Genomic DNA, 14005 nt, shown 5'->3' with positions numbered 1-14005 from the left:
TTATATCAACGGGCTGGGCCTCCCCTCTAGGGTGCCCTCTACCCGCCTGTCCTCCACCCCTAACTGGCTGTGCATGTGGGGTAGTAACTGGAATAGAGCATGTAGCCTGAGTGTTCTAATGAAATCCACCTCTCCCAAGTTTGGGATAATCTCTCATGATGTGCCTAGTATGACCACACTCATAACAACCCCTTTACGGGCGCGACTGCTCATACTGAGTCTATGCAGAATAACTTGAATAATCACTGTAAGAACCCTGTGCCGGTGGTGTACTAAAAGTATTAGCTGGAGCACTACGAGTACTCTGAATTGCAGACTGGGCTGACCGACTACCTGAGCCTCCGCCATGATGAGTGCTAGATGCAGAGTATAATCCACTAAATCCTCTAAAATTTTGAGACCTTTTGGCCTCCTTAGACTCTCTTTCCTCATTCCTACCACGTTCTAACATTCTAGCAATCTCTACTACTTGCTGAAATGGAGTATCAGACTGCAATTCTCGAGCCATGCATATTTTAAGATCATAATCGAGCCCCTCAATGAATCTACGGACTCGCTCTCTGACTGTGGGAACCAAAATAAGTGCATGACGGGCTAACTCACTGAACCTGATGGCATATTTTGATACTATCATGGTGCCGTGACACAATCGTTCAAATTCTGTGCGCCACGCATCCCGGAGAGTCTGGGGAATAGACTCTTTCAAAAAATCTCTGAAAATTGAGCCCAAGTTGGTGGTGTTGCATCGGCTAGTCTACCCTTTTCATAAGCTTGCCACCATTGATACGCTGCTCCTGACAGCTGAAATATAGTAAAGGCAACTCCGCTCACTTTTACAATACCCATAGTGCGGAAAATACGGTGACACTTTTTTAGAAATCCCTAGGCATCCTTGGTAGATGTGCCAGTGAAGATAGGTGGACTATACCTCTTAAATCTCTCAAGTCTCTTTTGTTCCTCTTCTGATACCTCTGGCCTGACCTCATGCTGAATCGGAATAACAGATTGTACCGGTACTATACCTGAAACCTGATTAATGTGAACCTGCTGCTCTGGAGTACGGGCGGTAGGTTTCACATTAAAATGAATGAAAGGAACAATAATTAACAAAAAGATGCAGGAATATGTATCGTCTTAATAGAAAGACGACACATATTTTACAGTGTATCAATTAACTCACACTATTACGAATAATGTAACTCTAGCATTAAAATTTAAATAAATATGAAGAAATCACCTGACGTTTATTCTTTGAATCTTTTGTAATTGGAGCAATGGAGAGTCGTAGACTTGTTGCGTTCATTTTGCGTTTTTGTTGCTTGTTGGTCTTATTTTTCTTATATTTTCAGCCAACTAATGTGTCATTCTCATTCTGAAATTTTGCACAAACTTTTCATAATTGTTAACCCACCTCTCAAATTATTAGGAAATGTAATTTTCAGCCCTCGTGGGTTTTGCAATAAGTGATTCTTAGAGTAAAGAATCTGGGAGAGCGCACAAATAGCCGTTTTTAGGATCTCTATTTAAAAAATAGTCGAATTTTATAACAACAAAAAAAAAAGTCTAGCCACCTTGGAATAAAATTTAGACTCACGCGAGACGATTGAAGTTGAAAATCCTGGGTCTAAAGTTTCAAATTTCAAATATGTGGGTATAAAGATGGGCCTGCAAAAACTAACTTCAGTACCAAATGTATGATTTTTGATTTTTTTAGTTTGAATTAAGTTCAAAATCAGACCTGAGGAAGTTACTTGGCAGAGCCTAATTGTACATTAATATCTAAAGCTGGCATAACCTAGATTTGAAGGTAAGATAACTATTGAAACTTGGCATTACTATCCCGCCTTGCATGGACTTACTACACAAAAGACAATATGGAGATAAAAAGGTTGTTTTCGATAGATCATCGGTTCAAAAAACACAAAAATTTAACAGGTTCAGAGAAAACATTCCTAGCATGCATATAAGTAGGGTGACAAACGGTCGGGTCGGGTCGGATATAGTCGGATTGAAAACGGAAAATGCAAAACAGATAATATATCCGATCCGATCCATTTCTTAGTGGATATATATAATTTTTATTCATATTTGACCCATTTTTAAAAAGTTTATTATCCAACTCATTTTTTAGTAAAACATATGAATGAATAACTATTTTTTGTTATCTATTTTGTCACCACTAAATATAAGTGTTTTACAGTAACTTTTTAATGAATACGATTCAATTTTATTATTTTTAAGCACTCTAGAGGTGCATGGAATTTACAAAGCAAAACTTTACACTCGTAAGTAAATGACATTTACTTCGAAAGATGCGCCAGAATGGATCCCTTATGTATAATTAATGTCTGATTTTGCGACTTGCTAAGAAGGAGGAGGAAGAACAAAAAGAAGAAGAAGAGGCGGAAGAGCAGGAGGAGGAGGTCTAAGTTTGCCAACTCTGGCTAAAATTTAAATAGTTTTTAAAAAGTAAATATAACTTAAAGGGAAAATGCATAAGTATCTCTCTAACATATTGTCGGATTTTCAACTACACTTAAGTTTGCCGGGGTCAATAGTACTCCCTGAACTATTTTAAAGTAGAATAAATATCCCCTTGAGAGATGACATGGTACAAAAAGTATGTTCACTTTCTTAGAGGCGCGTGAGAGCATAAAACTACCTTAAATTTTTTATTAAATGTCTACATATATATGTCTTTTTATAATTGGATACTTTATAATTAGTTATATTTTATTATTACAATAATATCTAACCCATTTAATTATTTCCGGTCATTGTAAGGGATTCCCACAAGAACTCCGGCGAATTCCTCGCCAGGAAAAATGGAGTTCATCTCACCATTTTCGTCTTCCTCCACTTTTATTTTTACCCGTGCATCCCCCTTTTGCAGCAATAATAAAGACCCAATAAAAACTACCAACTATTGAATTAAAATAAGAAGATAATGATGGTTTGACAACTCTAGAACTTGAGAGTATCAAAACCACCAGCGACTATTTTGTCTATGGTGACAACGACGATTCTAATTTTTTTTATTATCTTCTAAGAAGTTTTCGAGGATTAAAAGATCTATCTTTCGTTTATGTTGTACTCTAATTGATCGGCGTTATTGGAATTATGTTTGTATTAATATACTCCCCCCGTTCCAGTTTATGTGAACCTATTTCCTTTATGGCCCGTACCAAAAAGAATGACCCCTTTCTAAATTTAGAAACAATTTTGCTTTAACTTACAATTCTACCCTTAACGAGAAGCTTTTATAACCACACAAATACTCTGGGCCCTTTTTTGATTTGTTTAGGACCACAAATTTCAAAAATCTTCATTTTTTCTTAAACTCCATGCCCAATCAAGCAAGTTCACATAAATTGAAACGGATGGAGTATTAAAGTTCTATGGTTATGGGGGGAGAAATAAAGGTGGCGAATGCGATGAGATAGGTAAAAATAAAAATGGCGGAAGTCAAAAATTTCTTTTGGAGGTGGTAAAGATATGGTGTCTGATGAAGCAAGTATGATAATGGTAGTTTTTGTGGTTGTTGACAATGGAGGCGAGAGAAAGAACAGAGAAAGAAATGAGAAGATTGAAAAAAAAAAAAAATTAGTGATAAAAAATATTGAGGCGTGTGTACTCCACCACATAATATAGATGTGGTTGTGACAATTTAAGGGTAAATTTATTCTATTTTAAAATAGTTTAGTATGTAGTTTAAATATGACCCACATAAAGTTTAAGTGTGTAGTTGAAAATTCGGCTATATGTCAGGGGATACTCATACATTTCCCTAACTTAAAATAGAGGTTCTCAAAGAGGATATTTGGTGCAATTGGGGCAAGTGCATAGATAGCCATTTTTAGGGATGTTGTTTAGAGATTAGCCATTATTTATTTTGTCCTTAAATTTTAAACTAAAAATCTTAATTTCAGGACAATTCATGACACGTTTATCCCGAAAATTTGAACTGAAAACTGGAATTCAAAATGCAATGTTAAATCCTAAATAGCAGCCCTATAGAGTGGCTACATGTTGTTATTTCTATGGCGCAATTCTTACGGGGATCTTTACACAAATAGCCGATAATATTTATTGTTTACTTTTTGTAGTCATATACATAGATTATATATTGAATATACATAATTATACATATATAATACATAAATTATGCATATATTATACATTCACCGGCTATTTTTAATTTAAGTAATTGGATAGACGGCTATTTGGGTTAATTCTTCGTTTTTACGAATCTATGTTGTATAATACCCAGATATTTGCTTATTTCTTAGCTCATAAACCGTAGGTTGGACCTCTCTGTTAATTTTACAGGAAAGCGTTTCAGCTCTTGGTAAAAATGATACCAAATAACCATTAGCCACTTTAGGGACGCTTTGAAATATAATCAGCTTTTGCAAAATATTTGAAAAATAACTACAACTTTTAAACAACAACATACTAGGGGCATATCAATTTCTTGTCAAAAATTTGCAATTTTACGTTTATATCATTATAGAAAGTAAGATAATATCTTCTGATTTATCAATATTCTCATTACCATAGCGAGGGGTGTTCAATTAAAGCATGAAAAAGGTAAGTAGTTAAGATTTTAAATGTTGTATTTCTAGATAGATTATAAAAAAAAAGGAAATAACTTGGTAAATTAGTCATTAGTCTGTGTTAATTACCAAAATCAAGTACTTTTATAGGTCTATATATTTTGAAGAATTCCATAAATATTTCTCACTATCTTTTGACATTTTAGCACTAAATCATATCTTAAATTCCATGGCCACTACCAAATTCTCCCTTCAGTCAGTTTTGCTGCTTTGCATGGTTTTGTTTTCCTTGTTGGCTCTTCATCATTGTATGTCCATATTTAGTTTTTTTTTTTCTAACTTATTATTATTATTATTATTATTATTATTATTATTATTATTATTATTATTGGAATTAGAATTAGAATTAACAAAAAACAAATGCAAACAATATGAAGTAGATTTTTGTACGGTTACCGTTTGTTATCTTTTAGTTGATCTGACAGTGTAAAAAATTCTTATTTCATGAAATGCAGGTGACGAAAGTACAAAAGTTAAAGCACAAGTTTTAATCGATCCATGCATCCAAGTTCCTGGTGTACCAGCTAAATGGTGTTGTGCTTGGGCTCCAGGATGCTATCCTTCTTATGAAGAATGTCTTGCAAATTGTCACCATTGATTAATTTTTTTTTAAAAAATACTGTTAATTCGAGAAAGTATTATGGTTTTTTATCTATTTGTACTCGTGAGTTTCATGTTGCTAAATAAAAAAAAAAGCTGTGATTGTCATTAATAAAATTCAGTTACAGTTATTGGTACTTTAAATCTATATATCTATATCATAATTTTCTTACATATTTTGTCTATCTGAAATTGAACATGTATATATTATTTCTCGCTCGACGCCGAGCCTTATACATTTTATATAACAAGTGTATAATCATCATACACATCGATTATATGCGGATTATATACTCCGTATTCTTTAAAATTAGTAAAAAATAAAGTTTAGGATTATTTTTTATTTTAGGATTTGTTGGGAGTGGTTATTTTAATTTGCTCTAGCTCTAGAGTCAAAAGGGCTAATACATGTATATTGTTTACTTGGTTAAATAAAAAAAATCATTTGACAAAGAAAAGGTTTAAAAGCACAACTTAAGTAATGTTGCAAACTAACAACTAATTTATATTCTCCCATGTTTACAATTTTGGGCCCAATGCTTTTCAGAAGAAAGACACACAAGTAGTAACATTTCCAACACAATACATAAAGTAGAAAATGACACTAGATAGCCACTCTAAAGGCTGCTATTTAAAAATTAGCCAATGTATCATGAATTTCAGTTTTTCAGGACAAAAATATCCTGAATTGTCTTGAAATTACGAATTTTAATTTAAAATTTTATGACAAAATAAATACTGGCTAATATCTAAATAGCATTACATAAAGCAATTATTAAATACAGTGTCTTTGGACCTCACACCAAATTAAAATTATGGAACAAGAATGAAACAAATACATTTTAACTTCAAGCAATAGACCATTCCTTGTTTAGCTCATATTTCAACTTCATTATCTCATCCTCAGGCAAAGTCATGGTCACAACCCTTCCTTCATCACCATCCTTGCTAGAATCATTTGGCCCGGCCGGAAGCACCACGACGGCTCCTGCATCGCCAACTCCATCGACTAGGTAACTTACATTCATCGGTTTGTGTCCCTCCCAGTCAAATCCATAGAGATCAGCACCTTCCACGTTCACGAAAGTCAAATTTGCTCCGTAAACAACCACGTCCGATACTCCATGATCTTTTTCGATGGCTTCATCGATCTTTAATCGCTCGTCGATAATCTCATTTTTAATTAACCTTGCTAATTCACTAGGATTAGCTTCTCTAATTGAGTGATCAACCTTTACCACACCAATGAATTGATTGTTTCCTACGGGGCCTTCTTTCTTTTCCTCACTCTTTTTACAAATGGTCACAACTTTGGGCTCAGGCCCATCTCTAATTCTAGAAATGGACTGCCAAATAATAGCACATAATGATTCAAATGGGCCTTGAATTTCTGTTCTTGATTGCAAGTGGCCCAATTTGGAGGCAGTAATATAGAATGAAAAGGACTCCATTTTGCAACTATTGTTGGCAATCCAATGATCTTCAACTGGTCCGACCCGTTTTATTGAAAGTGGATCCTCCACGATCTTTTGCAGGGTTTGGGTTGGGTTTGCTTTTGTCAATAAATGGGCCAAGTTATTGGGCCGGGCTGGTTGGAATCCACCAACTACTTTCCCCAAAAAGTTAATAAATTCAGTGGCTGAGAATACATCTCCGAGTACATGGGCCCAACTTAAGCCCAATGCAATTCCTCCACATTTGAATTTTGTATGCTACATTGATAGCCCAAGATATAAATGAGTCAACTATCAATTACAAATAAGAAAAGTTTAAAAAAAAAAAGAAAGAGGGAAAAGTAATACTCATATAGCAAAATTGGTAAATTAAAAAAAAAAAAAAAATTCCCTTACACAATGTGGATGCAAATGTATAGATGGTCATGCAACATAACCAACAATTGACATTGCCACGTCATTTCATTCTTGTTATTCCTTTTAAGTGTATTTGATTGTAATTCATATGATATGTTTTTCTATAATTAAGGATTTTTTGATCTAGAAAGTTTTATATAGTTATGCCTACGAAATCGATTCTCGAAAATTGTTGATATGGATTTTATAGAGCATTAATGATGCATCATCTTATATATTTTTATATAATTTATGTTATTTTACAAAATATAATAAATTACTAGATTTGTAAAATATTTCTCGAGCCTTAGAATTGATGTTCACCTTTGCCTTTTAAAAAAGTAGTCTCACTTATAACTCCCCCCCCCCCCCCCCTCCCCACACACACACACAGCCCAAACAAAAAAAAAAGTAATAGCCAACAAACTGTAATAACGTTGGCAAAATAATAATGGCGGTATTTTCTTGTCAATTTTCTTTAATTGGTACATTTAAAGTCTTGCGTTATCAAAGCAGCTACCACAACTACCTCATTTAATTGAAATAATATCAGTCAACATATACAACCATACGATCTTTAATACGATAGGGAAATAATTGCCACTTGGTTGGACCTAATTAATTTCTTCTGGAAATTTAAATGATTATACATATATGATATATGTTCGAAGCAAATAGTTGGGGTGTACAACCGAAGTATGATGGAATAATTACAATTGAACTAGGGGCCGTTAAGTAAGATGGGAGCCAATAAGAAGCTAACAAACGGGAAACCTGATCTAGACACAGTAAGATCAATTGAGTTAGCAAATCTAACGTGTACAAGCATCTTTTTCCTTTTATTTTTAAATTTGACACTATTTAAATAAAAAAGAACTAACGATAAGGCTTTTCTTAACCTTAACTAGATGTCTTTAATTTTAACTCATGACATGGGCAAGCTTCCAGTAAGAAGCGTTTTATCCCATTTTGTTAGCTTCATGTAACACAATTCGAATTAATTGATTCAATCAATTTTGAATACCGAATGACTAAAAAGAAATGAGGTATAAAGGAAGAACGAAAACATGAGAGAATGTATTTGGCTTTAGTTTGTCTTTCATTTAGTTAGAAATTGAAAGGAGATATGCATCTATCAAGTATTAGTAGACCAAGTTATTTGGTACTTTTCCGTCAGCTCGTGATTTCGACTAATTCCACAGGATACCTCCCACCAACAACAGATACCAAATAATTCAATCCACCAAAGTTAGGATAGATGGAATTAGAGAAATCATCTAGTGTTCTTTGCATCTGCTGGTATTTTCAAAATAAAGAACTTTTTGTTAAGGAGAATTTTATCTTTTTAATAGGCCGCTACCCGATGCAAACCCTAATTAGTCGAGCCAGTGCATTGAATAATGTATAATTAAACTGGAAAGAAGCTAATTAATTTCAAGAAGGAACAATACCTGTATGAGGATTGGAGGGGAGAAAGTCAACTCAGGACCAAGAACTTGATTAGAAACAAGTAATTTCTCAAGAGAAGCATCTTTCATTTCTAGCCATTCTTCCAAAGTCTTATCACATTGTGCTTCAATAAACCTAGCTCCACAGTCATTGCATTTTATATATGGCCTCCCAGATTCTGCTCTCCTAAACCTACCAGCTGTCATATAAAAATGGCTAAACCATGAAAATATTGGCTCCTTAACTTTATATATGGTTACATCTTGAAACGCTTGGCTATTAAAGTAATAAATCCCTCTCAAGTAGTGTAATTTCATGGCTAAATCAATATTACTTGGCTCATAAACTACATCTTGTCCTGTTACATTTGCTGGTCCAACTGAGGAAAACTTGATGTTGTAAATTAGACCAGCTTCTGATTTTGAAGACACCATTTCTTGAAATTAAATTTTTTCTATTTTTGAGATTATTTTGATTGAGTTGGTTTTTTCTTTGGAAAGAAGTTGAAGGATAAAAGATTATAAGTAAGGGGGATTTTTGTTGACTGTATGTGTGATGTTCTTGATTGCAAAGCATATTTAAAGGGTTAGAGGTGAGATAATGGACTAGCCATAAATCACTTAGCTCATGAACAAATAAAGGACATTTGCATAAATGGTCCCTTTTTTAGGCCGCTCTTGAAATTATGTTGCCCGTACACAAAATAGAGGTAAGGTTTGCGTACATCCCATACTTCATAGACCCTACTTCTAGAATCACAATGAGTATGTTCTTGAAATTATGTTCCCTGTTAGCGCAATGGACTAAATTTATATCAAACTAGGTATGTTGTTGTTGTTGTTGTTGATGTTGTTCTTGAAATTATGTTCCCCGTTAATTAGTGCAATGGGCTAAATTTATATCACACTGAGTATGTTGTTGTTATTCTTGAAATTACATTCCCGTTAGCGTAATGGGCTAAATTTATATCACATTGGATATGCTGTTGTTGTTCTTGAAATAATGTTCCTCGTTAGCGCAATTGGCTAAATTTATCTATAAAAGTTCATTAACCCGCTTTTAAAAGCTAAATTAGTCCGTTGGATTAAATGTGGGTAAAAATTTAAAGAGTGACCTCAAAGAACGTCATATGGTGCAAATAATCCCAAAAATGCTCCACCAAGTTAGGAGTATATAAGAAGTTTAAACATCTTTCTCGTTGCAATTTCTATAATTTACCAAAAAAAATATGAGTGTGATATTCTATAACTATATATTCGAATTTCGAAATAAGAGTGAGTCAATTTTCAGGTAAAATTTTAAAGAGAAAGTGAAATAAGAAAATCGCAAGGTCAATGTTTTCTTGATTGATGATAAGACTCTTTACCAAGGGTTAAAGAAGAAACTGTTAGGACAACATTTGACTGAAAGACAATGACAGAAACAATATCCAGGTAATCTAAGGTAGAATATAAATCCAGCGAAAAAGTACAAAGACGCAATTTTTTTTCCAAGTGTATTTTATGTTCAAAAACAAATTCTAAGACTTAAATATATTTTTTCAACTTCAATTTTGAATACCTTCTTCTTCAATTTTGCTGTGTGATTATAGACAGGGACGGATGCAGCTCCTGGACTGCGGGTTCACGATATTTCGACACAGATATATATGTAAAACTCTATTAAAATTTCAGATATGGACATATATTTTAAAGTATAATAAGTCCATGTCTAAAATCTTTAAAGGTCGATACATCAAATTTAAAGATAATAGATATTTTTGATATTATGATTTATATAGTCATCTCTCGTCACGATAAAAGTGATTGGGAATAAACTACTATGTACTTGTGTTCAATTACTTGAGACGTAGTTCTTTCTTCATTATTTAACTTTTTGCATAATTGAAATGAGCCGAAAGTCTATTGAAAATAACATATTTTCGATATGTAGGAGTAATGTCTACATACACACTATGCTCTTCAGACTCCACCTGTGAGATTTCACTCGGTATGTTGTTGTTGTTGCATAATTGAGATGCCATTTTTGTACATGAAATTCTCCACTTCTATTTTCGTATATTTCAAGACCTGTATAATGAGAACTCCAGTTGAAAATATTTTAAACATCTCTTATATAGGAATTTCCATATAAAATGGAATAAAAGAATAGTCGCTATCTAAGTAATTTAAAGAGGTAAAGTCTTATCACTAATTGGAAAAAAAAATAGTACAGGTAGCGGCAAGGCATTAAAATTTTGGTAGATGGGATTTATTGCAAATTATGGCGTGTGAGTCATTATATTGTCCACATTGAGGTAGTTATGCTATTAATATATTGCAAAAAAAATGTACAAACCCTAATTAGAGGCGGAGTCATGATTTGAAACTTATGAGTTCAGAATTCTATTTTTTTTAAAGTTAGTGAGTTCTAACTTAATAATTTATGCATATTTAATAAAGACAAATATAAGATTTAGACCAAAGCTATTGGGTTCGGCGCGGGCTCGGCCCTTGAGTCCCTAACTGCCACTGCACCTTTTATTTCTTAGGGAGTTAATTCCATTTAATAGTAAGTACTATAGATCTCTTGAAGCTTCTCGTGAATGCACATAGTTAGAAACTTGTAAGGCTATTCTAGGTGTTGACGTTCTTAATTTTGATAAAAGGAGAAGGTCTTAGATCTTAATATAAGTTTGATTTAGCAACATTTTGGATTAAATGTGATTAGGAAAAAATAGGAATACTAAAAAAGAAAGAGAGAGAGAGAGAGAAAGACCCAATTTTGAATAAAATGTTTGAATCTGAATAAAATATGATTGTTAAGATATTGTCTCTAAATTTAAACATCTATTGGATAATTAAAACAGACCTCTTAGTAAGATTCAGACCAATATGAAGTTTCGACCATCTGTCAAAATAGAAGAATGAACAAAGCTTGTAGTAGGATTATGTTTGTTTTCTCAATATTTTGATGTGTATAATTATCTTTTTTTAAAAGATTAAGAAATATAGAATTTATATAAAATGATAATTATTATTATATTCAGAGGATAAATAAATGATATTAGTAGGTATTGACTGGCATAATCAAGATTAGTACAAATTAAGAGTGACATGTGGGCCGGTTAGGACCGGGCCTGGCTCAGGACCTCAAGTCCAAATGGGCAGTGGGCCTAAACAGTTCTAACCGGATAGGACCGGGACCGTGGGGAGGTGGGATGGGTAGTGGGCCGGTCCCATAGGCGAGGCCCGCGAGACCGGGACCGGCTGGAAAGTGAGCCGGTTCAAGCGGTCCTAAACGGGCCTATCCGGGCCCAAGGACTAAATTTTTTTAAAAAAAAATCTGCCACATTATAGCCTTTATGGCATTTAAAATATGGTCGTTTTACCTGCCAAAATAGCCGTTAGCTATTTATAAATAGGCATTTAACCCCCCAACTTTGTTTTAACCCCAATTGTTTTATAATTACACTTTTTCTTTTATATATATATATATATATACTAAGTGTATATCATATATCTTAAGATGTATATATAGTATATATATAAGCTATATTCGATATATATAGATATATACTATACTATACTATATATACATCTTAAGATATATATATATATATATATATATATATATATATATATATATATATATATATATATATATATATATATATATATATATATCTTAAGATGTATATATAGTATATCTTAAGATATATACTATCGAATATGACTTATATACTATGTATATATAGTATAGTGTATATATATATATATATATATATCTTAAGATGTATATATAGTATATCTTAAGATATATACTATCGAATATGACTTATATACTATGTATATATAGTATAGTGTATATATATATATATATATATATATATATATATATATATATATATATATATATATATCTTAAGATGTATATATAATATATAAATCGAATATAGCTTATATATCTTAAGATGTATATATAGTAAATCGAATATAACTTATATATATTAAGATGTATATATAGTAAATCGAATATAGCTTATATATCTTAAGATGTATATAGTAAATCGAATTATATTATATATATAAGCTTATATATATATCGAATATAGCTTATATATCTTAAGATGTATATATATCTTAAGATCTACTATACTATACTATATATATATATAGTATATCTTAAGATGTATATATAGTATATTTTAAGATGTATACTATGTATATATAATATAGTATATATATCTTAAGATGTATATATACTATCGTATCGCTTGGGCCCGGGACCCGCCCACTTAACCCGGGACCGTTAGTTCTTGGTCCCGGTCCCGGACCGGTTCCAACAAGAAACCCGCGAAACCCGGAACCGCTTAAGACCAGCCCACCTAGGACCGGCCCACTTATGACCGGCCCACTTAGGACCGGGCCCGTAAAGCCCAATTAGGACCGGCCTCGGCCCACATGCCACCCTTAGTACAAATTGATCCGGAGACTAGCATATTTTAAAAATACAAATAAATAAATGTCTACGTCATCCCGTCTTGCATATACAAGATCTTTTAGCTCTTTTTGACAAAAATAAATTGTTCAAGTGTTAAGCATTCTTCAACTCCGATCTTAAGATTGTTGGTTCGAGTCATGAAAAAAAGTAAAATGGAAGGAATTCCAAGGGAGGGGTAAAATATATGAAAAAAAAAGCTCTTCCTTGCCTGATGGAATTGAAGAAGAACGTCTCCTTAACTTCCTTTTTACCACCAAAAAGGAAACAAATCATTGAAGTTTAGAAATAGTGTGTACTTATTGCCTTAATTGCCTTAAATAATACTAGTGCAATCTAACTAGACAACTGTAATAGGCACTTTTAGTATGTCATCCCATTAAAATATTAAAATGGACATTCTAGTTAGCACCTGCAGCAAAATAAAAAATTTAAAAAATTAAAAGAAAGAAAAAGGAAGAAAGAACAAGACTTCAATTAATTAAAGTTAGAATTTCAGCATCAAGAAATGAAAAAATGTCGGTATGTTTCACACACAAAGGACTGACCTTACAAATGTAATTAGGAGAATTATTGGCCAAAAATAGCTTAATACAATTATTCTGAAACATAAGCAACAATTATATCTTTCTATGTGTTACCTAAAATGGATAGAGTAGGAAGTAATTATTACTCCCTCCGTTTTAAATTAGATGATATATTTTTCTTTTTAGTCTATTCCAAAATAAATGACACATTTCTAAATTTAAAAATAATTCAATTTTAAATTCTTCATTTTCCAATTTTATCCTTAATAAGAAGTTTTTATAATCATACAAATGTAATGGCCCCACAAAGTTTTTACCCCCTTAAGCTTTTAAGACTACAAGTTTCAAAAGTCTTCTTCTTTTTTCTTAAACTCCATGTCGAGTCAAACTATTACATCTAAATTGAAACGGAGGGAGTAGTATTTATTTTCCTGTCCTTCTTAGGATTTGTACAAACAAATCAATTGTTCTTTCAAGATGCAAA

The 14005-nt window shown here is 32.6% G+C and overlaps 1 protein-coding gene across 1 annotated transcript; it reads right to left on the bottom strand.

Annotated features, from left to right (window-relative positions):
• Positions 1 to 5952: 5952 nt before the first annotated feature.
• On the bottom strand, positions 5953 to 9080 carry LOC107773791 (protein ECERIFERUM 26-like). Its single transcript, XM_075229259.1, has 2 exons — positions 8518 to 9080; positions 5953 to 6928 (listed from the first exon to the last, which is right to left on the bottom strand). The coding sequence occupies exons 1-2, from the start codon at positions 8947 to 8949 to the stop codon at positions 6065 to 6067; spliced, it is 1296 nt and encodes a 431-aa protein (XP_075085360.1). The 5' UTR covers positions 8950 to 9080; the 3' UTR covers positions 5953 to 6064.
• Between the last annotated feature and the right edge of the window lie 4925 nt (positions 9081 to 14005).

This window comes from Nicotiana tabacum, chromosome 14 (assembly GCF_000715075.1).
Source record: "Nicotiana tabacum cultivar K326 chromosome 14, ASM71507v2, whole genome shotgun sequence".
In the NCBI taxonomy this organism is placed as follows: domain Eukaryota; kingdom Viridiplantae; phylum Streptophyta; class Magnoliopsida; order Solanales; family Solanaceae; genus Nicotiana; species Nicotiana tabacum.
The sequence above is the reverse complement of the archived record's forward strand: the minus strand, read 5'-3'. Positions and strand labels throughout refer to the sequence as shown.